This window comes from Staurois parvus, unplaced genomic scaffold (assembly GCF_062004578.1).
Source record: "Staurois parvus isolate SC_StPar_1 unplaced genomic scaffold, SC_StPar_1.0 ptg000475l, whole genome shotgun sequence".
NCBI lineage: Eukaryota > Metazoa > Chordata > Amphibia > Anura > Ranidae > Staurois > Staurois parvus.
In genome coordinates, this window is record NW_028318271.1 from 3639710 (window position 1) to 3667619 (window position 27910).

The following is a 27910-nucleotide window of genomic DNA, read 5'->3' on the forward strand; positions in this document are numbered from 1 at the left end:
TCCTCTTCCTCATCCTCTTCTTTTTCATCCTCTTCTTCCTCTTCTTCTTCTTCATCCTCTTCTTCATCCTCTTCCTCTTCTTCTTTTTCTTCTTTTTGTCTTCCTCTTGCAGGTCACTGCTCATGCGCAGATTTTTTATCGGCAAAAAATCGTCCGATTTGCCCACTATTGCCGCGAAAATCGGCCGATCGGCAAAATCGGCTGATTTTTTTTCCAACTTTACAGAAAAAAAAAACGGCCAAAATACCGAAAAACGGCCGACCAAATAGCCCACTAACGATCCGAAAATCGGCCGATTTTATTTTCGGCCGAAAAATCGGCCGATTTTCAACCCATCTATGGCCTGCATTAGGGCCACAGAGACTTTAGGGCCACAGAATCGTTACTCAGGGACACAGAATCGTTACTCAGGGACACAGAATTGTTACTCAAGGACACAGAATTGTTACTCAGGGACACAGAATCGTTACTCAGGGACACAGAATCGTTACTCAGGACACAGAATCGTTACTTAGGGCCACAGCTATCAAAGAATCGAAAATTTAAAGTGACATACACCCTCTTTTTTTTTGGTGGCTGTCGTGCACAGTTGGTGCTGCAGTTTGCCGATTGTGCAAAATAAACTGACTTTCTGCTTCACAACCACTATTGTACGTTCAAAGAGTTAAATCCATTTACACGCCGGGTGGCGGTAATATTTTTTGGGTGATTAGTGCATTCCAGTGACAGAAACGTACAGTTTCCAGCCAACGGCAAGCTGCAATTGACCGATTGTGTACAATAAACTGACTTTCTGCTTCACAACCACTATTGGCCTTCAATTGAAGCTGCTTCCGCTCCGCCACTCTGCCATTGGACTCTTGATAGTCGTCTCCCCACGCTGCTGCTGGGGGGACTTTTTAACCTAGGCCTGTGTATGGCCTTCAATTTAAGCTGCTTACGCTTCGCCACTCTGCCATGGGCCCCTGTACCGACTCCTCATGCTGCTGCCAGGCCCGTAATCTGTCATGGGCCCCTGTACCGCCTCCTCATGCTGCTGCCAGGTCCAGAGTGTGTCATGGGTCCCTGTACGGCCTCCCATTGCTGCTGTCTCCATTGCCACACTCTGCCATGTGCCACTTTCAGGTCTCCTCACACTGCTGGTGGGTTCCATTTTGTCATAGGGTGCTGTATGGCCTCCCATTGCTGCTGCCTGCACCGCCACACTGTGGCTCCACACTCTGGTTTTGGCCCCGTGACTGCCCAAATGAGTGAAGTGTGCGGTGATTCTAAGATCGACGGCACTCATCTGCATGTCATACTGACTGACAGTATTAGTTCTCTTCCCCAGCAGACTCCAAGGGCATTTAAATTAAAGGTACAGTGTTCTGCACTAATATAAAGGCTCTCTGAAGCCTAGAAACCCTTTTAATAAGTTAAATTCGCAGCGAATAAATTTGCATCGAATCAAATTTATTCCGCAAATTCGGCGAATCAGCCGAATCGAATTTTTGAATAATTCGCTCATCTCTAATATCCACCATTACCAACAAAAACTCTTGCCTCTGTCCTGTTTTTGGCATGTGGGTAAAATCTATTTGTAAATGGGTGAAAGGTGTAGTTGGGTACACTAGATGCTGGTGTTGTGATTTCTTTGGGTTCTGTGGATTGTTCCTTATACATGTAATGCACCTGGAAACATATTCTTTCACCAACCTAGATAAGCCTGTAATGTAAAAATCCTGCAATAATGTTTCACATGTCGTTTTCCATCCTCTATGTCCTAGACCGTGGTACTGTGCAATGAACAATGGGGCACTTGACATGGGAATACATGGTTTCCCCTCTAAGCACACTAGACCAGAAGCTGGATCTAGTTGTGCTCCAGAACCATTCCAGTCTGCTAAATCGATTTTTGTAGCAAATTTTTGTAAATCTGCATACATCTAGTCTTGTGGGGTAGTTGTGACGCCTGAAGTGAGCAAAGGCATCTGCTCACTGGCCACCTGTTGTAATGCAGCTTCCTTTGCTACCTTATCTGCTAATGCATTTCCTTTGGCAATATGATCTCTGTGATTTGTATGTGCCCTGCAATGAAGAATGGCTAATGTTTTCGGTAACTGTATGGCTTTGAGTAGATCAGATATCAAGGAAGAGTGAGATATGGTTTTGCCATCAGCAGCAATGAATCCTCTTCTCTCCCAAATGAACCCAAAATCATGTACAGCACCATGGGCGTACTTGGAGTCTGTGTAAATGTTGACATCCTGTCCTGCAAATAATTGACATGCTCTTGTAAGGGCAATCAGTTCGGCTGCTTGGGCTGACTGATATGGGATTGGATTTGCCTCGAGTATTTTGTCAGGAAGATGCACAAGGACACTTGATGTGTGGTGTGTAGGGTAGTTTCATGTCCCAATGTGAAAGAAATAGCCACTTCCACTACCATTACGCAGAATGCAAAATCTCTCAGACAAGCAGGCATGCCCTGAACCTGAATTGGCACTACTTTGGAAAAAAAATACAGGGCAGAGCTTGCCTCCATGTTCCTGAGCCAGGACCCCCGCCATAGTTGTACAATTTTCCCTAGCATACAGATGAAACATTTTCTTATAATCAGGTAGTCCAAGACCAGGGGCCGTTACCATAGCATTCTTCAGGTACACAAAGGCATCAACCATTTCATTTGACCATGTGAGAATGTCAGGTGATTCTGAAAGTGTGGCAGACCTCAGAGTGTGATCATAGAATGAACAATCAGGTATCCATTGGCGGCAGTAACCAATCATACCAAGAAAAGTTAGCATGTCCTTTTTTGTTTGTGGGCAGGGCAGACCCACGAGAGCCGCAGCTCTTTTGTGACTGACATTCCTCTCACCATAACTTAGAGTAAAACCAACCTGAACTCAACCTGATTTTGGCACCATTGCAATTTCTTTTTAGATGCTTTGTGACCATTCCCTGACAACCATTCTAACAGAGACCAACTATCCTCCTGACTGGCCGCCTGACTTGAACTACAAATCAATAGGTCATCCACATATATAATGAGGACCGAACCATTGGGAGGGGTCCAGGACCTCAGTGTGGTCTGGAGGGCAAGCGAGTAGACTGCAGGCAAATCTACATAGCCCTAGGGCATTCTACACCAGGTCATCTGGCGATTTTCATAATATAAATACAAATAGCACCCTCATCTGGTGGTCCACAGGAACCGAAAAAAATACATTTGTTAAATCAATCACTGTAAAATATTCTGCATCGGACGGAATGGAGGTGAGGAGTGATGGCACATCAGGCACTATTGGGGCTAATGGAACCACCAAATTATTTATGGCCCTCAGATCTTGTACAAACCTGTAAGAGCCATCCGGCTTCTTAACAGGATTGATAGGTGTGTTGTAAGGAGAAACCGTTTCTTCTACCTTCTGTTTACATGCTGTAGCAATAGGGAGGGAAGCCTTATTCTTGAAAACCCTTTTTAATTCTGTGTCAAGCTCCTCCCACATAGTTTCTCTCCCTTCTGTAGTATTCAGTTTATAGGCAGTAGCCTGTGTATTACTTGGTTCTATGTGACTAATGCTTTTTACATTTATCCAATCCCAAGCTGGATTATTTCCCAGAATACCATCAATGATCAATCTCATATCTTCCTGCGTGTAATTTCTTCCTAAACATGCCTTTTTTAAATAAGCAAGTGTACCTCCAGGAGATACTGTAGGCTTGGGACAATGTTTAACAATCTTATTAATATCTTCTAATTCTATGGGTTTTTTTAGAATTAGTTCTCCTGCTGTGAGAAAAGGTAGTGTCAATATAGCCAACTCCTTTCCTCCTACGGCCCCCTCATCTTCTCTTTTTCCCTCTTGCTTCTTATCCATGGATCTAAGCTGCATTCTAAATTCCTCCACATCTCTGCCCTTTCTATGACTGGTGTCACTTCTTCTCCATTGACCATCCTTTTTCTGTAATTTTATTATATTTACCTGTCCCTGTTCTTCGTATTCCAACTCTCCTTCGTTGTCATTATTTTCCGTAAGGATGCCTTGAACTTGGCTACCCTCTTTGTCTGGTGATTTTATACTAATAATCTGTTTGGGTCTAATGGAGGGGCCTGGCTGTATTGGTTGTAGATCCGGGACGGGAAGTGACGCAGGGACAGGGGCAGGGACTGGAGGGGCATTAGGCTGGGGAGTAATCATCCCCAATCTGATCAAAAAATCATCATCAACAGCAATTTTAAAACCACTTAATGAAGGATATATATTATACGGAGGGGGTGGGATTGGTATCTGAATTGTTTTCAGTCCAATCTTGGGTCTGCATGTCTTTTCAGATTGATGCTTTTCCTGGCATATCTTTAATGTATCCAATGTCAACTTCCTCTTTTGTTTTAAAGAGAAAATCAAATTGAACTTTCCCTTGCTATTATCAACCCAATACGGTGACCATTTCAACCAGTTTTCTCCCCCTTTCTTCATATAAACTTGGTCCCATTGTGGGTCCCCCTCATACCAAGGAAAGGCTTGTTTGTCCCCCAAACATAATCCCTTAACCATGTCTGTATGAAAAGGATCATTTGCTCCCTTTCTTGGGAATGGGTCTGTACTCCCCATAGCTTCTGTCCAGCCTGCCATACAATCCACCCAGGGATTTATTAAATAATAGTCCGTTCCACAAACTCTAGCAACATAATCCTTACAATTTTCTCCCTTTTCTGGGGGACCTGGTGGGTAACTACCTCCTTGACCCATATTTATACAGTGGATAAGACAATTTTACCTTCAAATCTTATTTTGTTCCACACAACAAATTATCTTATACTTCTACGCAACAGAAAGAAAAAGCAAAAGACAGATAAACCAGAATCTGCTCCACAGACTTATTAACCTTTTGATAACTTCCCAAAAGTTATTTCTTCACTGTTTTACCAAAAAACAGTGTGTTCTACCAGAGAACAATCTGTGTTTACCAAAAACACCTTTTTTTTTTATAGTGCACTATTTTGTAACTCTACCAAAGAGTTAAGTCTGCTTACCAAAAGCAGCTACAGGTTATCACGGGTCTATATAGACAATACAGAATGATTCAAGACCTTCCCTCAACACAGGGCAAGAAAGAGCTTTTAGTCATAAAAAGACAAAAGGTTTACTTACCAAGTGAGGTGGGTGGTCATCCCGGACGAGCCCCCAGCTGAAAGGAATGATTTTCTTTATCCCCTCAGAGACCCCCGATCTGTGGAGAGATTCATGGTTTATCAGCAGAATTCTGGGAACACCCCTTGAACACGGAAATAACGTCAGCTTATGTTCAGAGATGTTCAAAGTTTATTAGGCATTAATAAGATTATATAGACTACAGATAAAATAAGGGAGGGGGGAACGAGTTTCAAAACTGTAACTTGTAAATTTCCATCATGAGCTAACTACATGAAACATGACATATACATTTCTTGGTACAAATTGTTTTGGCTAACTTTCTGAGAAACAACCAGACAAAAACATTGTCAGGGTCATGTTAGCTTCTGTTGATACATCCTTGAACAACTAAAACAGTTTCATTAAACTTCTAATATATCTGCAAAAAGCTAACTTAATATTTAAAATGGCGTACATAATACAAAATGGAGGTTATCTAGATCCTTTCATACCGGGTTCCTGGTATTTTCAGTATGCTCACCTCAAACGTACTGCAATAGCCCAGTATGGCCTTGGGGAGGTTAGTTTAAACAATACCAGATTGGAAACCATTCTCCTACAGCCAAAACATACTAAATTTGTGTCCTGGTGCTACTTAGAATTAACTCCCATAGATGTTAGGCAATGTCATTGTACCTGTGAGCATTAACATTGTTCCTGATTTGACGGAGGAGTTGTGGAGAGATGTTCTTGCCACATATGTGGGTATGGTTATTTTCTCTAGTGACAAAATTATACAATTGCGTTATTTACATCAAATGTACTATATGCCTCAATGTCTTTTGTATGGGAGATGTGCTACAACCACCTGACATTAGTGTCAGGCTAGTACAGGATCCTTTTTACACATGGTATGGGAATGCTCTAAACTTAAGCCCTTGTGGTCTGAAGTCACAGCATTCATATCTGATACATTTGATATACCTAATATGTGTAGTCCTTTGGTATGCCTTTTAGGGGTACTTGAAGATGATACTATGAACAATGCTACCAAACTTTTTCTGAGCATCCTGTTTTTTTAAGTACAAAAGTTGATAGCGTTGCATTGGATATGTACTGATGCTCTTGACTTGATGGCATGGAAAACATTGGTTAACTTGGATCTTCTGCTGTATGAAATGACGTATGAAGCTAGGGGGTGTCCAGGGAAGTTTTGAGATACAGTTGCAAGAAAAAGTATGTGAACCCCTTGGGATTATGTGGAGTTTTGCATGAATTGGGCATAAAATGTGCTCTGAACATCATCTAAGTCACAACAATAGAAGAACACAGTCTGCTGAACATAATACTACACAAACATTAGATGTTGCTATGGTTTAATTGCACAAAACATGTAAACATTCACAGTGCAGGGAGGAAAAAGTATGTGAGGCCCTAGCTTAATGACTTCTCCCAGAGCTAATTGGAGCCAGGAGTGAGCCAACCTTGACTCCAATCAGTGTGATGATATTGGATGTGTTGCTGACAGCTGTCCTGCCCTTAAAAAACACACACCTGTTTTAGATTTACTGGTTTCAAGAAGCACTGTCTGATGTGAACCATGCCTCGCAGAAAAGAGCTCTCAGAAGACCTACGATCAAGAATTGTTGACTTGCATGAAGCTGGAAAGGGTTACAAAAGTATCTCCAAAAGCCTTGATGTTCATGTGTCCACAGTAAGACAGACTGTCTACAAATGGAGAAAGTTTAGCACTGTTGCTACTCTCCCTAGGCGTGGTCGTCCTGTAAAAATGGCTGCAAGAGCACAGCACAGAATGCTGCATGAGGTAAAGAAGAATCCCAGAGTGTCAGCTAAAGACCTACAGAAATCTCTGGCACATGCTAACATTTTTTTTGACACATCTACAATAAGGAAAACATTAAACAAGAATGGAGCACATGGGAGGACACCACGGAGGAAGCCATTGCTGTCCAAAAAGAATATTGCAGCACGTTTGAAGTTTGCAAAAGAGCACCTGGATGTTCCACAGCACTACTGGCAAAATATACTGTGGACAGATGAAACCAAGATTGAGTTGTTTGGGAAGAACACACAACACTGTGTGTGGAGAAAAAAAGGCACAGCACACCAACATCAAAACCTCATCCCCACTGTAAAACATGGCGGAGGGAGCATCATGGTTTGGGGCTGCTTTGCTGCCTCAGGGCCTGGATGGATTGTTGTCATTGATGGGAAAATGAATTCCAGAGTTTATCAAGACATTTTGCAGGAAAACGTACGACCATCTGTCCGCCAACTGAAGCTCCGCAGAGAATGGGTGATGCAACAGGACAATGACCCAAAGCATACAAGTAATTCAACAAAACAATGGCTGCAACAGCACAGAATACGCCTTCTGGAGTGGCCCAATCAGAGTCCTGACCTCAACCCGATTGAAATGCCGTGGCATGACCTTAAGAGAGCGATTCACACCAGACATCCCAAGAATATTGCTACACTGAAACAGTTTTGTGAAGAGGAGTGGTCCAAAATGACTCCAGATCGTTGTGCAGGTCTGATCTGCAACTACAGGAAACGTTTGGTTGAGGTTATTGCTGCCAAAGGAGGGTCAACCATTTATTAAGTCCAAAGGTTCACATACTTTTTCCTCCCTGCACTGTGAATGTTTACATGTTATGTGCAATTAAACCATGGCAACATCTAATGTTTGTGTAGTATTATGTTCAGCAGACTGTGTTCTTCTATTGTTGTGACTTAGATGACGTTCAGAGCACATTTTATGCCCAATTCATGCAAAACTCCACGTAATCCCAAGGGGTTCACATACTTTTTCTTGCAACTGTATATGGTCCAGGTGGGTGGATGCCACTGCAACAGTGGATGACAACCCTTAAGTGATAATTATAACTTATTACCCCCCCCTTCTTTTCTTTTTTAGGACTCTTATAGCAGGTGGGGTGCTCCGCAAGCATTTGATAGGGAGTGCTATGAATCCCAGAGATACCTTTTCTGGTTTTTGGATGTTTGGAATGGACATATATAATATTTTTTTTCCCTTGTATGTTTGTTCGTTTTCATGATTCCCCTTTTTATTTTTCTTCTTCTCTTTTCTGAGTATATTTTAGTAGGGGATAGTTTGGTTGAGTTTTTTTTTCTTATGTATTCATATACTATATGCTTTATGTGAATATGATAATTGTCACCCTATAATACGTGACAATACTTGCTTCTATCCGTTTTTCTGGACAATGGTTTAAATGTTGGAATTGAATGATATTCTTATTTTATTACTGACTACTGATAGTTTTGGCATACATAAATACTTTTTACCTGATGTAAAAATATTTGCATATGGCAATAAAGCATTTAAAAAAAAAAAAAAAGACCTTCACAACCTTATTGTTGCAAAAACATGCTGTTGGCATTGCTTACAGAAGGATTTCTAAACTTCTGAATGTTCCAGTGAGCACTGTTGGGGCCATACTCCAGAAGTGGAGAGAACATAATTTCTTCATAAACCGGCCAAGCCCAGGTGCTCCTCGCAAGATTTCTGACAGAGAAGTGAAATTATCAGAATAGTTGTCCAAGAGCAAAGGACCACTCGTGGAGAGCTTCATAAAGATCTGTAATTAGCAGGTATAATTGTTTCAAAGAAAACCATAAGTAATACACTTAACTGTGATGGCCTGTATGCACGCTCACCACTCAAGATTCCATTGCTGAAGAAAAAGCATTTTGAAGCTCGTCTAAAGTTTGCTGCACAACAGTTAGACAATCCTGTGAAATACTGGGAGAATATAGTCTAGTCAGATGAGACCAAAATTTAACTCTTGGATGCCATAATACACACCATGTTTGAAGTCAAGTCGTTATGCACATCACCCCAAAAACACCATACCAACAGTGAAGTTTGGAGGTGGGAACAACATGGTGTGGGGCTGTTTTTAAGCATATGGTACTGGCAAACTTCATGTCATTGAAGGGATGATGAATGGAAAAATGTACCAAGGCATTCTTGATAAAAATCTGCTGCCATCTACCAAAATGATGAAGATAAAACGAGGGTGGACATTTCAGCAAGACAATGATCCCAAACACAAAGCCAAGGAAACTCTCAATTGGTTTCAAAGAGAAAAAGCTGCTAGAATGGCCCAGCCAATCACCTGACTTGAATCCAATAGAAAATCTATGGAAAGTACTAAAAATCAGAGTTCATAGAAGAGGACCACAGAACTTTCAAAATTTGAAGACTGTTTGTGTGGAAGAATGGGCCAAAATCACACCTGAGCAATGCATGCACCTAGTTTCTCCATAAAGGAGGCGTCTTGAAGCTGTCATTACCAACAAAGGATTTTGTATGAAGTATTAAATACATTTCAGTTAGTGTGTTCAATACTTTTTCCCTGTGTAATTCCATTTTATTTGATATAACTTTAATTTCTGAACTTATTTCTTTGATTTCTTTGTATGTATGAGTCGCATGGGTTGTTACTGACATGTGGTGAAAATTTCATGTGAATAGCACCTTTACAAATATATTTACTGAAAATATGTTGATGTGTTCAATGCTTGTCTTACCCACTGTATATTTCTCCTTATCAGATATACTGTATAATATTTAAGTAATGTATATATTTCTTGTAATTGCTTTTCAAGTTTTGCTCTTTTAAATTTTATTTAATATTTTACATTTCAGGTGCAGAAACGAATGACCCTCAAGTCTCTGATTCGTGCTCTCCTAACCATGCCATCTCACTACCGTTACTTGTGTGTGAGTCACCTAATTGGCTGGACAGCATTTCTTTCCAACATGTTGTTCTTTACAGATTACATGGGGCAGGTAAGGTTCAGGACTTCACAACTACTCAAAAATTGCCTGTGAGCAATGCTAAAATGGTAGAATTCTATCATATAGTTTTAAAATATAACAAAAGGCAAAACTTTTTACTGTTGGATAGAGCAGATAGGAATTCAAACACTTTTGAAATTTGTATTGCCATCTGTGCATTTACCCTAGGTTCACTAGGTTTGCATTTTGCAGAAATGCAGTACAGTCCATTTAACATGATTTTCCTATGGGACATATTCACATCTGCGCGTTTTCACCCGGTGCGTTTTTTGAAAAGGGTCAGGGACTTTTGTTAATGCAAAAAATTGCATTTTGGTTCTATAGACTTCAATGGAAACACTGCAGAAAAGCATGTATTTTGTTTTTGCTGCATTTTTGCTGCATTTTGCATTTTAAATCTGCCTAGCAACAAGAAAAAAAAACTCGTCAAAAATGCAACGCAATGCAGAAACGGCTCAAACGCAACCTGCATAGGCATGAACCTAGCCTTACTGAGATTCACTCACTCTATTCATCCTGGTTACCGGTTGAACCAAAAGTGATGTAAAAGAAAATGCAAAATTTGCATTGTCACCAGAAAAGGAATAGAAGGAAAATCATACATGGTGATGCTAACTCTAGGGACAATCAGGGATTTTCTCACTTCCTGTTTTGGCTATGGGACAGGAAGTGGAGGGAAATCTTTCCAATGGGACAATATTTGGAAAAAAAATACTTGCAGGGTCTTCAACCCTGCTTTGTTCTATTCTAAATTAAAAACAAACATTTTGCCTTTAGTTCTACTTTAACTTAAGAGTTTCTGGTTCTTTGAAGGGGACTAGTCACTGGAAACCTATACATACACTATATTGCCAAAAGTATTGGGACACCCCTCCAAATTACTGGATTCAGGTGTTCCAATCACCTCCATGGCCACAGGTGTATAAAATCACATGGAAAAACCCTCTTGGCAATGCACTTTTAAGGCACAAATTAAACCAAAAATGTTCTAAAGAATAATAGTTTAAAAAAAAACATGTTTTAGTTATACAGTATTGTAAAAGGGCATAAAGTTACAAAATATGGCGGTATCACTGAGCGTGGTTTTACAGTAGATGAAGGAAAATGAGTCGTCCATGTATTTGCGCTTGACGCGTTTTGAGACCAATCATAATCTCTTCTTCAGAAGTGCTACAAAAGCATGACACCTATGATAAACATATCATTATGTATCAAATCTTTACATAGGTCTAGCAAAAAAAAACACTGTGTAATTAATTACAATCTCATGAAGCATAATTTTACACTTACATAGCCCAGGTGGGGGCAGAAGATGTGAGAAAGCCACCAAGATTAAAATAATTAGTCAAATGAGTGTAGCCGATGACTCCACAATCCTCTCATTCTGGGAGTAAAGAAAGAAAAGGACAGAGAAAAACAACCATCGCTCTATTCATCTCCTAGAGGGGCCCAAGGGGCGACCAAGTGGGATACCTGATCCCCATTATTAGTCTAGGTAGTACTGTGTAAATTAATAAAATGTAAATAAATTGTAATGCTACACATATACCAAAAAATTGATGAAGGTAGGGAGGATAGGAACACTTGCTAGGGGTAAATAAGGGGCGGGAGACACTTAATATGGGTAAGTGATGATCTGGCATCCAAATTCCAAAAACGGAAAACCTTTTGGCGTTATAAGCCTATAACGGACACAGATGGTATTGTCCAGGCAGAGGCATATAAGGCTATTTGTATAGCAAGAAGTTTCAAAAAATGATTCCAAAAGGTATATAACTTACCAGGTCTGATTAGACAGTGTGTCCCCATGGCTGCACAAGCAATTTATGAGCTCTCAAGGTGGTGTTTATATACCCCCAGTTGGACTTAGAAATGCGCCAATCAGCATCTATGATAATAAGATGCATATGGGCAGACCTATTGCTGCCCAGGCTAGCCGCGACGTCCACTCTCCGGTCGCACGGTGCCACACGGAAGACAGAGTCAGGAAGGGGAGCGGCCAGGGAGAGTGCAAGTCAAGCCTCTCCCTGATGGAAAGGCCACGGCGCCCCCCGATCCTGATCCTAAAGGCCACCAACCCTGAGAAAACAGAAGAGAGAACAGCAAATTGCAACACATGCACAAAGTAAAAAAACAAGGAAAGAAAGCATAAAGAAAAAGGGAAAAGAACAGTGGAAATGTGGATACAGCAACTCCACTCACAAAACAAAGACCATTTGAAAGGTCGCAGTGGCAAATAATGAAAAACATCAACAACAATATATTTAACAACTTGCCGACGGCAGATAGCCGAATGACTGTTTCACTGCTGCTGGCCAGTTCTGGGAGGGTGTCATATAATATCCTCCCAGGGTGCGCTCTCCCGCACGCCCCTGCGATCTCTGTGTCCTACGGACACAGTTGATCATGTGATGTGGTAATAGGTCAGTCACACCGGACTTTTACCACGTGATCAACCATGTCCAGTGATACAGCAGATCACCGGTCATCGGCTGCACTTTCCTCACGGTATCGCAGTGTGAGGAAAGTACTGCCGATAACCAGCATTTGTCAGAGGACGGATCGGCACCGATCATCAGGGCACTGATGAGCAGTACCCATCAGTGCCACCCACCAGTGCCCAGCAGTGCCGCCCATCAGTGCTGCCCAGCAGTGCCACCAGTCAGTGCCCAGCAGTGCTGCCAGTTAGTGCCACCCATCAGTGCCACCTTTCAGTGCCACCCATCAGTGCCCATCACTGTTGCATATCAGTGCCAGCTCATCAGTGCTGCCTATCAGTGCTGCCTATCGTAGTCCATCATTGTTGCATATCAGTGCCAGCTCATCAGTGCCCCCTCATCAGTGCTGCCTATCAGTGCCCATCAGTGCTGCCTATCAGTGCAGCCTCATCAACGCACATCAGTGAAAGAGAAAAATTACCTGTGTGCAAAATTTTATAATAGAAGCAAAGAAAAACTTTTTTTTTCAAAATGTTTGCTCTTTTTTTTTTGTTTATAGTGCAAAAAATAAAACACCCAGCGGGGAGTACATACCACCAAAAGAAAGCTCTATTTGTGTGAAAAAAATGATAAAAATGTTATATGGGTGTAGTGTTGCATGGCCTCGCAATTGTCACTCAAAATGCGGTAGTGCTGAAAGCTGAAAATTGGCCTGGGCACAAAGGGGGTATAAGTGCCTTGTAGGCAAGTGGTTAAAGAAGAAAAATAAGAAAATAATATATATATTTATATATATATATATGTGTGTGTGTGTGGTTTATATACAGATATCATGTGAGTGCACTACCTTTTTTTATTATCTAAGGACAAAGCACTATGATCTGATTACTCTTTTGTACAAACCACAGTGGAAGGGGAACCTATTGATGAAGTGAAGGGGATTCCATTCAGCAGGATACCATCCCATCCATATTTGGTCCAATTAAAGGGACACAAGCGTTATATGACATCACTTAACGGTTTGGTCATATTTTTAGAGGTGAGAGCCCAACCGGAGGGGGTGCACGCAGTTTTAAGTTATTTCACACAAGAGGTGAATTAAGAAGCACTGAATTCATTTATTTCAAGTGAACACGTATTTCTGAAGAAGTATCTATGGACATCTTTTGATATGTATATGGACACTGTTTTTTATAGCGGATGTATATAGCGGATATATTTGTATTCTTTATTGCACTAATTGTCAATAGAAGCACGTGTGTATATATAAGTGACTATATGATTTGATAATATCATTAACAAGTGCAGCACGGCACATTTTTTTAATTTGTTACTAGTTAGACACATTGGTATGAGTATGTGTTAGGCACAGGCCATCCACTAATTACCATATTGTATTTCTTACATTTATTTTGCAGCTCACCAGATTATATATTGTGTTTTGAATTTTGCTCATGCACTTGTTGGTAGCAGCTATGGAAGTATTTTCATTTGTAGATAGAAGGGATTTCAATATAGAAGATATACAGTATTTAATAATGAAGAGAATAAAGACACAAATATTACAGGTTTATTTAGGAAATTAGGTCACATTATGGATGATAAAAAAAACAAATATGTGGTGGGACCTAGTCACCATGGAAAAATATATTAAAGATAAAATGGTACCCAAGAAATTAAGGTTTGAAGTACCCATAAATGATGGATTATTAGAAGATGAGGACATACAAGAATGGTATAGCTTTTTTAATGAGAAGGGCTTGGAACACTTACATTTTCTCACTAAAAGGAAACAAAGGAAATGTGAAAATTAGATGCACTCATTAATGAATATAAAGCTAAAATTGAGCCACTAAAAGAACAAACTGAGTGTGGCAGATTGAGTGAACTGAGAAAGAATATACAGAAAAAAGATTCAGAAAATAGAAGTAAGAAAAAGTATAATAGAGTACAACAATAATATTTACACAAACAGGTATTCAAATGGCAGGTGAAACTAGCCAACAAATTACATTCAGGTGAATCTACACCAGAAAGAGACACACCCTTAAATTCACCAAAAAAAACACAAATTTGGGTTTGAAAACCCCAGAACATCACATTCAAAAAGGAGACACATAAAAAAGGAAAACTGCCTATTATGAAGAATATACACTCAAACAGGCCAATTATCATTGGAAACCACCACATACTTCATACAGGACACCACCACAATATCCCCCATATGGTGGCAGACCCCAATATGAACATTCATATAGAGGCTACCCACCCAGAACACATTCAGGACCATACACCAATTATGCACCTTATAACAATTATGGTTATGGGTATCAAAAACCCAAACTCCAAAGACCTCAATTTAGAAAACCTCCATATAGACCATACCAAATACTGATGCATAACAGATACTCATCCCTAGCACAAGAAGATCCCCAATCCTCTATCCCACACCCCCCTTTTTTAGGGTGAAATCCAGCTCAAGGGAGGGGAGAATACAGGGAAAGACCCGTAAGAGAGGATACAGAGGTGGAAGAAGAAAAACAACAAAAAAAGAAGGGAATGATAGGAGCAGGTATCTTCAACTTAAGTGGGGTTCCACTCACTAAAGAAGAGATACTAGTTCTTGACAAGGGACTCAAATTTGCACATAGGAAATGTCTTAGTAAGTTTGACACTTATGTAAATATCCAAAAACTGGTCAGGAATCTAAATATAAAAACACATTATGCCCAACACCACATGTACCCTCCACTCAACATGATGAAGGAATGGCAGCACATCACACATTACTTAGGAATAAATCTATATTCAATCTGATCCCCACAGACAACAGATACATCAACATGTTTAAAAAATTAGTAATAGAGGATCTTGATCACCTTCAAATTAAAAAACATAGACTCAACCAGAATTTACAAAGGTATAAAAGCATTGGATAAAAGGAAAGATGTTGTCATCTGCCCCGCAGGCAAAGGTGGGGGGATAGTTGTACTATCCAAAGATTATTATGAACTAGTTAGGGGTAACATGCTGAGTGATAGGAACACATACTATTCTGAATAGCAACCCCACTAACATATATAAAAAAAGAACTGGAAAAATTGGTTAGATATGGGAGTAGAAAAGGAATATTAAATAAAAAGGAAGAAAAATACTTGGTTCCCTCTGCTGGCAAAATACAAGTGATTATACATGGTTCCAAAACTCCACAAGGATAGCATACACCCTCCAGGTAGACCTATAATAAATGGAAAAGACTCCCTCTCAGCAAGAATTGGAGAATATGTGGATTGTTCTCTACAACCACTGGTGACAAAAACTCCTGCATTCCTAAAAGACACCAATCATATTATACAACTTATTCCAAACATAGAACCTACTCATAATACTATTATGAGGACAGCTGATGTTTCAGCACTCTATACCAACATAGATCATGAAGGGGCAATACGAGCAGCAAAATGGGCTTTAAAAAAATACTCCACACTTACGCATCAGCATCAGAAGTTTATCATCAAATGTCTAGCATTCTGCCTTAAACACAACTACTTTTGGTACAAAGGAGAGTACTATTTACAGATAATGGGAGTGGCTATGGGAGCCAAATTTGCTCCCAGTATAGCAAATTTATTAATGGCGCAATGGGAAGAATAGATGATATTCAATGGCAACAAAGAGGAAATTATGTTATATAGAAGATTTATAGATGATCTTATAATCATATGGCAGGGAGATACATGCATGATGCAAGCATTTTTGCAAATTTTGAATGAAAGTAATAAGGACATCAAATTAAGTTAGGACATTAGTAACCAAAACATACATTACTTGGATATAGAAACAATTAAGGATACTAATAACTTCTATACAAAAACATATTTTAAGAACACTGACAGAAATGGTTATATCCCTGCAACTGGCTGTCACTTTAAACCTTGGCTCACAAATATCCCCAGGGGGCAATTCATACGCATGAAAAGAAACTGTACTAAAATGTCTGATTATGAAGCACAAGGTCAGGTTATAGCAAACAGATTTATACAAAAAGGATACCTACCAGCAGACATTGAAAAAGAGAGAATAAAAGTAGGAGGAATTAATAGAACCTCCCAATTACAAGATAAGGTACTCACTGATAAGGAAGAGTTTAACATATCGGTTGTATTAGAATACAACACACTATATAAAGCGGTAGAGCACATCATAAATAAACATTGAAATATATTGAGACATGAAAACACTTGAAAACAATACTATGACACCCAAAATTTATATATAAAAAAAAGCCCCTAACTTAAGGGATGAGTTGGTCAAAAATGTTATAGAGTGCCCTAACACAGGCATGTCCAAAGTCCGGCCCGCGGGCCATTTACGGCCCGGGGTCAGTTTAATACGGCCCTCCAACAGCCCTCCCTGGTCTGTGTAAATGCGGCTGTCGCACAGCCCTCCCTTCTGTGGCAGACAGTCTTCTGCTTGAGAGCAGTGCGCATGCGTGACTGCGCCGCACTGGGAGCGACAGAGGGCGGTGACGTCAGGGCTGGGCTTCCAGCATGAAGTGTGTTTCTCTTCTCCTCCCGGCTGCCGAGCAGAGACTTCAGCTCCAGCTACCTTTTTCACCCTTCACATTAGTGTAGGTAAGTTTTTTTTAAATTTATTTTCAATACATTGTGAAAACTCAGCTGTCAGTTGATCTTAATGTTATGAAATGAAAAGTATGTCATTTGCAATTAACTTGGCATAAAATAATTTATTTGCATTTAATTGTAATGGTTCAAAGAATGTTCGGAAAAATGTTCGGCCCTCCACCATGTTCACTTCATCCAATCTAGCCCTCTTTGAAAAATGTTTGGACACCCCTGCCCTAACACAACACACCATCCCACTTTATTTCAAGGTACCGGTTTGTATGCATGTGGGAGATGTTATAGTTGTAGTCGAGTTAAAAATAATCCCAAAAGAAGATCATCATTCTACAATCCAAGGACAGGGAAGGAATATAGTATAAAACATTTCATATCGTGTAAGACCATAGGAGTGGTGTATGCCCTAAAATGTCCCTGCAATCTCATATATATTGGCAGAACGAAAAGAGCTATGAAGGAAAGAATAAAAGAACATGTTTGCAATGTCAATAGGGGATATAAATATCACCATTTATCGCTACATTTTCGCACAACACATAATAAAGATGCTACCCAATTAGAATTCTGGGGTATAGAGAAACACATCAGCCACTGGAGATGAGACAACAAAGTCAGGGAACTCAGCAAAAAGTAATCAAAATGGATATATGAAATTAATTCCCACTGGGTCTCAACAAGGAATTTGATTTAACATACTTTATCAGTAATATATAGAGTATAGTGTGTATTTTTCACTCATTTTATAAGAATTTAAAACTACAATATTTTTAATGAATAGTAATTCACATGTAGAGGTGGTAATCTTAAAATCAATAGATATAAAACTCAAATATTCCCCCCTTTTTTTCTTTTTTTTTCTTTATCTGCTTGATAAATTTTAATATTGTTATTTTATTCTTATTTTAATTTACTTTTTAAAATTGAATTACATTTTATTACTTATATTTATTCTCATATTTATATACTTATCCGCATAATAATAATTATCCTACAATTCTACACTGAGAGGAGTAGTCTTAGTAACACCGCATCCAGCTCTAGTCCAACCACCCAAAATAAGTGATGTTGGTAGAAAAGTATAAAATAAAGGAGGTGCGAGCGCCTTAAATAAAACACACTAAAAAAGCTGCTGTGCACAAAAAGGTAACCAATAGCACCCTAAAACACAGATAATAGACAAAGTGCAGCGCTGGGATAAATAAATAAATGAATTGTCCAAAGGACTTTGCGTATAAAAACACTATAAACACCAATTAATTAATTCAATCTAAAATCAGAAATGGTATATCAAAAAGTTCCAATGTAAACAGTATATAAAGTGACTCTCGTGCTTAATGACTCTGGATCCGATATCAGTGCAGTAGTGGTAAAGGTAATGCGCACTCACCGGACGCGCATAATTATTGCGCCTTATGTTAAAATCCAGATGTCATCAGACAGGTATTAGGTAGATGGACTTCCCTCACAGAGATGGTGGATCATCAGGTTAGATGTTATGGGGTTGGTAAAGATGGTCCTCATCCTTATATAGCTCCTTTGCATTCAACCTGAAGTAACTCTCTGGATATGCAGATCAACCCTCAGGGTATGGCAATCCGTCCTAGAGTAGTGGGTCTGCTGGTTTAAAGAGCTCCCCCAGGGGGTAAGGACAAGGAAACTTGTAGTAGTAGTAGTAGTAGTTATAAACAACTTTATTGTGATCCATCAAAAAAAGGGTAGAACAGACAGGACTAACCATCTGGTATTAAAGATAGCCGCTGGAGCTCCATGTTGCTCCGGCTGCGTGATGTCACGGCGTGATGTGGCTCCTCCTGATGCGTATCGTGTACAAACACGTCCTCAGAGGGGGGTCGCCAATTGTCAATGGTTCCATACTGACCAGCTGGTATACTTAGGATTTTCACCACTGCCAAAACTCAGGAGGATACATTTTTTGTACAAAGCAGTTTATATACAGATATCATGTGAGTGCACTACAGATTATTAATAAAATGTTATCTAAGGATAAAGCACTACGATCTGATTATTCCTTTTTACAAACCACCGTGGGAGGAGAACCTATTGATGAAGTGAAGGGGATCCCATTCATCAGGATACCATCCCATCCATATTTGGTCCAATTAAAGGGACACAAGCGTTTTCTGACCTCACTTAACGGTTTGGTCATATTTTTTGAGGTGAGAGCACAACCGGAGGGGGTGCACGCAGTTTTAAGTTATTTCACACAAGAGGTGAATTAAGAAGCACTGAATTCATTTATTTCAAGTGAACACGTATTTCTGAAAAAGTATCTATGGGCATCTTTTGTTTTTTACAGCGGATGTTTATAGCCGATATTGTATTCTTTATTGCACTAATTGTCAATAGAAACACATGTGTATATATAGGTGACTATATGATTTGATAATATCATTAACAAGTGGAGTACGGCACATTTTTGAAATTTATTACTGGTTAGACACACTGGTATGAGTATGTGTTAGGTGCAGGCCATCCACTAATTACCATATTGTATTTCTTAAATTTATTTAGCAGATCACAAGATCTGATTATACATTCCCATAGACACCCTCCTAAACCTTGTGGACGGCCTTCCCAGAAGAGTTGAAGCTGTTATAGCTGTAAATGGCAGGGGCCAACTCAATATTGAACCCTACGGACTATGACTGGGATGCCATGTTCATGTGTGTGTAAAGGCAATATATAGTGTATGTTAATCCCGTCTAGCCACCAATACATTATGCTGCATCACAAACACTCAACTTGTTAGTTTACATACAGAAATGCATCTGTTCCTCTGTACCAGGGGGTATTCAAAATAGAATGTGGTGGCAGGGGGCTTTATGCAAAGCTGTGAGGTTTCAGATGAAGATGGCACAACTGGCACAAGAGGATTGCTTTAACATAAGACTTGTCACTTAAAGCAGAGCTCCACCCAAAAGGGGAAGTTCCACCTTAAGGACTGCTCCCCCGCTCCCCATTAAGGATTGGCACCTTTGGGGAGTGGGGGGGAGCGGGTACCCAAATTTGACAGATACCCGCTCCCACCTCTGGTCCGATTGCCTAGGCGATTGGAAACGGAAAGTGTCCTCCCTCCCTGTAGTCTTTTGGGACACGTGACAGGTCCCAGAAGACTACAGGACCATTCATGAAGCACAGTGCTATTCGCGCATGCGCAGTAGGTACCCGGCTGTGAAGCCACAAGCTATCACAGCCGGGTGCCTACACTGAAGATGTCGGCCTCCTGGAATCCAGGACGGCTGGTGAAATGGGCTGCGGGGGACACACCACGGGACCGAGGGACAGGTAAGTGGCTGTTTTTTTAGCTGCTGACTTTTATTTTTTGATCGGTCGAGTGGAACTCCGCTTTGAATAAAGCATGCTAGCTGCTGACGGGCACAGATTTCTGTATAAGGAGCCCAGAGCTTACTCTCTCTATATTTCTTCATTCCTTCGTTGTTTGTTTCAGAACCATGCTATATTTTTGTAGTTCATTCTTTTTATTTGTATATAACCAGACAATTCCATTTATATAGAATTTGCATGTCAATAAATATAGTATTATAACCATAAAAATTCTGAATTATTCCAATCAGCCTCATTTGTTTCTCCAAGGCTGCATTTGCATGGCTTGCAAGCCACATAACACCATCTCGTATTGATTCCTGTCAACTCCAGGTGTCTTGCCACACACTTAGGCCTCATGCATGCAGGGCATTTTTGCAGCCACTTTTTGAGGCTCTTTTTTTTTTAGTGCTTCCAAATGTCCCTCTGTTATCCCAAGTGTCCATGCATGCATAGACTTTTCAGCTTTTAGTGGCAGTAGCGTTTACCAGCATCGGAAAAAAACCCAGGGCCAGAGCATCCAGGAGCAGCTGCGTTTTGGCAGAAAAAACGCTTGATGCAGCTAATTGCATCAAAATGCTAGGCGAGTTTTGGTTCTTGAGTGTTAATTAATTTCAATGGCTAGAATAAATTATCATTCTGCCCAATGAAATTAATGCCCAAATGCTTGATGCTTGTAAACACAACTAACTGCTTGTAAAGCGTTAGATACTTTTGCAAGCATCAGGCTTTTTTTCTGCAAAATGCTCCTGCCAGGAGGACAGCTTCTAGGAGAGTTTTTTTTAACATCCTGTGCAGGGACGGACTGACACCTCATGGGGCCCCTGGGCAATAGGGGATCATGGGGCCCCTGTGTCCTTGCCCAAACTCAAAAAAACCTATGAAAAAGGTACCAGGGGCATCTCATGGGGCCCCCTACTGACCCCGGGCCCTAGGTCAGTGCCCGAGTTTCCAAATGGTCAGTCCGCCGCTGGTCCTGTGTGGATGAGGGCTAAGGGGTATGATTATAAAGCAGTGTATGTGAAATTCACCAAACATTCACTGCTAGTGTAGCAGTAGTTGTAGTTTAAAACACAAGCACCAGAAAGCATGTTTAGTCACATTCACTGCTTTTTCACATTCACACCTCTTAGTGGATGCTTTTTAAAGATTTGTAAAATTCTGACCTGAGGCCCTCTGTTATGGAACCTGGATCTCACGTGGTCCTGTTGTGACTTGGACCTACCTGCTCCCTTAGCCTCCCAGATGGCCTATAAGCCACCAATCAATCATATATTTATATATTTCTTTTCAAACAGAGATGCAAGGAGAAATGGGACTGGGCAGAACACAACACGACAACGAGAGATATGATTCCATTAGAGAGTCATCTGGCTTTTCTGGGATAATGAGGTACTTTGGCCATAACTAGCTGTGTGGATAGGCACTTGGAGGTGCATGCGTTTCCACCCAGCAACCAGTTTATAGGAATCCGTATACAGTTGATGTTAACAGTGGGGCCTTCTGAGGTTCACAAAACATTGCTCCCTTATTGCACTCCTCCACATGGCCTTTGCAGCTCTGTAAATCATTGGACGGCTGTAAGGCTGCCTGAATCACTTTTACAAGATTTGTACAAAAAATGGCACCAGGATCATGGTTTAACTTTGTTGCAGGTAAAAGCTCAGAAAAATCAAATATTTTAACTGCTTTTTTTTTCCTTAAAGGAATTATATATTCACTTTCAATTTGCATTTTAACTTGCTAGAAATTCTGACAACTTCAGGAAGAATCTTTTCTATATTGTCACAGGTGGGCTGGAGGTCAGTTAGCACCACATCCCATATAGTAAACCAACAATATGCACAAACACAAAGGGGATTTTTAAAGTGCTCAAAAATTCTAAAATTCTACAAAACTTTATTACATTTTGTCATATAAAAAAATCACATCACATTAGTAGTTAAGGAAGCTTAAAACCAACAGAGCGCTCAATGTGGCTTAGATTTCAAAATGCAACAATTCCTACTAGACATGTTTTGTCAAATTTTTAGGCTTCTTCAGGAGACTTACAGCTAATTGCATATAATTGCCACTAGGATAAAATAAAATATAACAATAAACACATTTAACAAAAATACAAAAAAAGGTACAAAAATAATGAATACATCCTAGACATACATAATTTACTACGCCTTCTTGATATAGGTTTTTATAGGGTTATCCTACCAGGGCTGTTCTTACCAGGAGTATCTTCATTAAAAAGAGCATAAGAGACACGCATCCAGTCTCATATCCCCAGAGGAGTCCAAAATGAGCCAAAAGAGGGAAAGAAAGCTGCAACCTGCCAATATGGACCTCCCTGCTAACAAACACATCAACCCCTCAATGTAACAAACTAAATAGATCAATACAAAAAAAAAAGAAAAAAAAGCCATACATTTATATATACATTTAATCAGGCAAAAAATGTCCTACTCCTACCACAAAAAGTTAAGAAGAATTCATAAACTCATGGGCGAACTCACTGGCCTCAAGCAATCCAGGGTTTTATATCGCCAGCTATTTACTCCAAGGGAAGGACCTCACCAAACCTATGTAAACCCTTAAAATTCCAATAGAAAAAATAAAATCAGAACCACTTTAGCGCCATTTTGGAGCATCCACCACTGCCCTCACCAGCAGGGTTCGCTAGCGAACCAACAGGCCAAAAAGATGGAAAACTTGTAGCAATCGGGACCCAACAAAGTGCACCACCTCTTGAGGGGACATGTTGGCATCCTCTCTGGATCGCACCCATGGGCGCCCAATGGCTGTCAAGGACTCCCGTAGTGCCAAAATAGGGGTGGAAGGGGGAAAAAGAAAAAGGAAAAAATGGATGCAGAAACATGAATATGTTTAAAATATGCATGTAATTTCAAGAGACATTAAATCTCATTATACTTGTGCATAGATACACATTTGGCATGCTAGACACCCTCACCTGGTGAAAATATCCACAAAAACAACTAATAGCAATACAATGAGCTGTACTTAAACCATAATGAATCATATCAATCTACACTAGTTTTAAATTTTAAATTCTTAATTTCTTAAATTGAGACAGCGTTCAGGGGTTCAATCCATACTGATTAACAAAATAGCAGCATCAAGGCCATCTGTCTATAAAAAGGGCTTGAAGCTTATGGATTAATTGAGTCCAGGAAATTTTTTGACAGCTAATGTGTATATCCACTTCATTTCACGCTGTAAGAGGAGTTTATCAACATCTCCTCCATGTTCATGGGGAAGTATATGGTCCAGAGCAAAGAACTGTGTAGTTCTGTGTAGAGCTTTTCACCCTGAAGTCAACGCAGAGAACAAGGGGGCACTCTTTACGTCTGGAGGAAAAGAAATTTAATCTCAAAACCCGGAAAGGTTTCTTCACAGTGAGAGCTGTAAAAATGTGGAATAGACTCCCTCAAGAGTTGGTTCTGACCAGCTCAGTGGATTTGCTTTAAAGTCCTAGATTTTTTCTTAGATACACAGAATATAACTGGATACTAACATTTATAGGTAAAGTTGATCCAGGGAATATCCGATTTGCCTCTTGGGATCAGTAAGGGATTTTTTTCCCTGCAGGAGCAAATTGGGTCATACTTTGCTGGGTTTTTTTGCCTTCCTCTGGATCAACTATGGGTATAGGATTATACCTTTTTTTTTTTTTTTTATGGTTCGAACTGGATGGACTTTTGTCTTTCTTTCAGCCGGACTAACTATGTAACTATGTAACTGAATTTTAGCTAGGTCAAATCCATGATACAAGCCCACATGTTGACTGATAGGTGTTTCCATTTTCTTTTTAGAAATGAATGCTACATGGTTGCGAACTCTCTGAAAAAAGGATCTTTTAGTTTTTCCTATACAGAAAGCATTGCATTAGCTTCTCATAAGAAACACTATACCAGACATTTGACAGTTGGCAAAAAATCTTGGAGTATATATACGACCATTAGGTAAAATAATTTGACGTGCTTTAGGAATAAATCTGCAGAAATTGCATTTGCCACAAGGGGCTGTACCAGTACTCTTAGATCTAAGTTTGGGTTTGTTGTAATAGTGACTCTGAACCAATTAATGTATAAGTGACGAAGACCTCCTATACGTTATTTCCGGGTATCTGTTTACATATTTTGATACTGTATTGTCTGCCATTAATAGATACCAATATTTATTCAATATTTGACAAACCTCTCTGTGCTGCATGGAGTATCTTGTAATTAGCCTGACATTCTGAGTATTGGTTATAACGTTTTTCTTTTCATGGATCAATGATTGTCTATCCTGAGCATTAGCTCTTTGATAGGCTTTTTTTAAGACATGATTTACTATAACCCCTTTCCCTTAATCGATTTTGAAGGGCCTTGGCCTCCATTTCAAAGTCCCCCTGGTCAGTACAATTCCTTTTAAGATGAAGGTATTGGCTATTTGGTATACAAGACACCAGAGGTGCTGGGTAAGAACTGGTAGCATGTAGAATGGTATTCCTTGAACATGGCTTTTTATAGAGGGTAGAACCTAAACTGCCATCCTTCTCAACAAAAATCTGGACATCCAGAAAGCTGATTGTCTCCTGGTGACAAATTTGAGGTTAAAACTGTTTGCTTCAAAGTCGACATAAATGTCTGTAATTCAACTAGTGAACCAGTCTAAATCATGAAAACATCATCAATAAACCTACACCAAATTAACACCTTATTCAGGTATAATTTAATGTCTTCTCTGAAAAAAAGCTCATGCTTACACCCTCCCACCCCCCCAGGTACAGTTTGGTGTATGATGGGCCACACCGTGTCCCCATCTCCACCCCCTGAACCTGGAGGTAGTGGGAGTGCCCAAACATAAAGATGTTGTTCATCAAAACAAACCATAAGAGGTCAAGAATGAACTGGTTGTATTGGCCTGATGAAACCACTCATTCCGAGATAAAGCCCTCAACAACCCTAACCCCCCATTAATGGGGGATTGATTTATAGAGGGCCTCAACATCTATTGCCACCAACCAAGCACCTACTAGAACACAGATTCCATCCAGGGTCCTTTAATAGGTCCATTGTATCCCTGACATAAGAGATCAAAGCTTGAACATGTGGGCGCAGATAATCATCAACTAATTGATTAGCAGGTTCAGTAAGACAACCTCTACCTGAGACTATAGGCGTTCCAGGAGGGTGGGTCAGGTTGTTATGAATTTTGGATAAAGTATAAAGCGTAGGTGTCCTCTGAGATTTAACATTCAAGTATTCCCCGGTCTTCTTATCCATGATGCCTTCATTGTAAGCCTGACTAACTAAACTTCTGTATTTAAGGATTACTTGATCAACATAAGTGGCAGAAATCTTTTTATACCATTCCTGGTTGTTTAAGATGTCTAGGACCATTTCCCCATCAGAATTCATTATTACCAGATTCCTGCCCTTGTCAGATGGTTTAACAACAATCTGATGATTGTGTTTCAGACTCGCCACTGCTGCCTTTTGACCTGGTGTCAAATTTGATGTTAATCCCCCTTTCCATGTTATTTGCTCAATTTCTTGTCTAGAACCATTCCTCATCAGAATTCATCACTACCAGATTCCCACCCTTGTCAGATGGTTTAACAACAATCTAATGATTGTTTCAGACTCGCCACAGCTGCCTTTTGACCTGGTGTCAAATTTGATGTTAATCCCCCTTTCCATGTTATTTGCTTAATTTCTTTGGTCACCTGCTGGTTTAATACCCATATATTGGGGTTTCCCTGCAAAGTGGGGAGTCCATTAGTTTCAAGCCCTTTTAAGACAGATGGACTTGATGCTGCTTTTCTGTTAATCAGTATGGATTGAACCCCTGAACGCTGTCTCAATTTAAGAAATTAAGAATTCAAAATGTAAGACTAGTGTAGTTTGATATGATTTGTTATGGTTTAAGTGCAGCTCATTGTATTGCTATTAGTGGTTTTTTGGGTATACCTCAGGGGGCCGTTCGATATTTCACCAGGTGAGGGCGTCTAGCATGCCAAATGTGTATTAAGGCACAAGTATAATGATATTTAATGCCTCTTGAGATTGTGTGTATTTTTTAAACATATTCATGTTTTTTGCATACATTTTTAACATTTTTTATTTTCCCCTCCCCCCCTCTTTTGGGGCTAGGGGAAAGTGTGGGGGGTCTTTGGCCATCCAGAGAGGATGTCAATGTGTCCCCTCATGAGGTGGCACACTATGTTGGGTCACTATTTGTCACAAGGTTTCCATCTTTTTGGCCTGTTTTTGTATTTATTTATTTAGTTTTTTGTATTGAGGAGTTAATGTGTTTGTTAGCAGGGAGGTCCGTATTGGTGGGTTGCAGCTTTCTTTCCCTCTTTTGGCTCATTTTGGACTCCTCTGGGGATATGAGACTGGATGCTTGTCTCTTATACACTTTTTAATGAAGATACACCTGGTAAGAACAGCCCTGGTAGGTTAACCCTATAAAAACCTATATCAAGCAGACGTAGTAAATTATGTATGTCTAGGATGTATTGATTAATATTGTACCTTTTTTTTGTATCTTTGTTAATTAAATTTGTTATATTTTATTTTCTCCTAGTGGCAATTATATGCAATTATCTGTAAGTCTCCTGAAGAAGCCTAAAATTGGCAAAACACGTCGAGTGGGAATTGTTGCATTGTGAAATCTAAGCCACATGGAGCGCTCTGTTGGTTTTAGACTTCATTAACTACCAATGTGATGTAATTTTTTTTACATGAAAATATGTAATTAAGTTTTGTATAATTTTAGTACAATGTTTGGAACTTTTTAAGCACCTTAAAAATCCCCTTTGTGTTTGTTCATATTGTTGGTTACTCCAGGAAGAGTCAATTCCCTAGCACAGCCCCCTCCCTCCTTACATGTCATAAGTCCTCACCTATTTTGGAAGTGTCTAATTATTCTCTGTGCTGGACCAGCTTCTCCAGTCCTCATCTCACTATATAACATTTTAATGCCAGGGAAGGAGTGGAGTGATAGCTCTGAGTTTGCTGGAGTTGCTGACATCGCGTCCAAGAACGTGGTGCCCAGCAGCAGTCTCAGGGCTTTTGGATGTCTACACAAGGAGGATTTTACAGGGAAATAGCACATATAACCTTACAGAATAATTTTTGTTAATAGTCTGGCAACCGTGTCTCTTGAAGTTTAACAGACCCTGCCCCTCTGTCTGCCTGACCTCCCGCACTGCACACTGAGAGACCCAGAGAACATAAGGGTGCATACAGACATTAGGCTAGGTTCCGCATATAAAATTTAGTGCCTAAAAAGGTGCAGGGACCTTGTTCCTTCAATAATGGAATACACAGAAGGCCATTCAAATGAACGGGCTGCTGTGACTGTGCAAACGTGGCATGCAAAGTCACATAGATATGATCCAGGCCATAAAGAGGGCTTGTTGTTTATAGTCCAATTAGGGATTTTTTTTTATGTTTTTTAAGTCGATCAGCTGGGATAGATTTTCTTCACCGATCACGGTTTCTATCAAGAGGG

The 27910-nt window shown here is 40.0% G+C and overlaps 1 protein-coding gene across 1 annotated transcript in view; it reads left to right on the top strand.

Moving 5' to 3' along the window:
* Positions 1-27910, top strand: part of SLC45A2 (solute carrier family 45 member 2) — a 199042-nt gene that overhangs the window by 120706 nt on the left and 50426 nt on the right. Inside the window, exon 4 of the mRNA XM_089689451.1 lies at positions 9814-9957. Coding sequence (XP_089545577.1) covers positions 9814-9957 — 144 coding nt within the window. The remainder of the gene's footprint in view (positions 1-9813; positions 9958-27910) is intronic.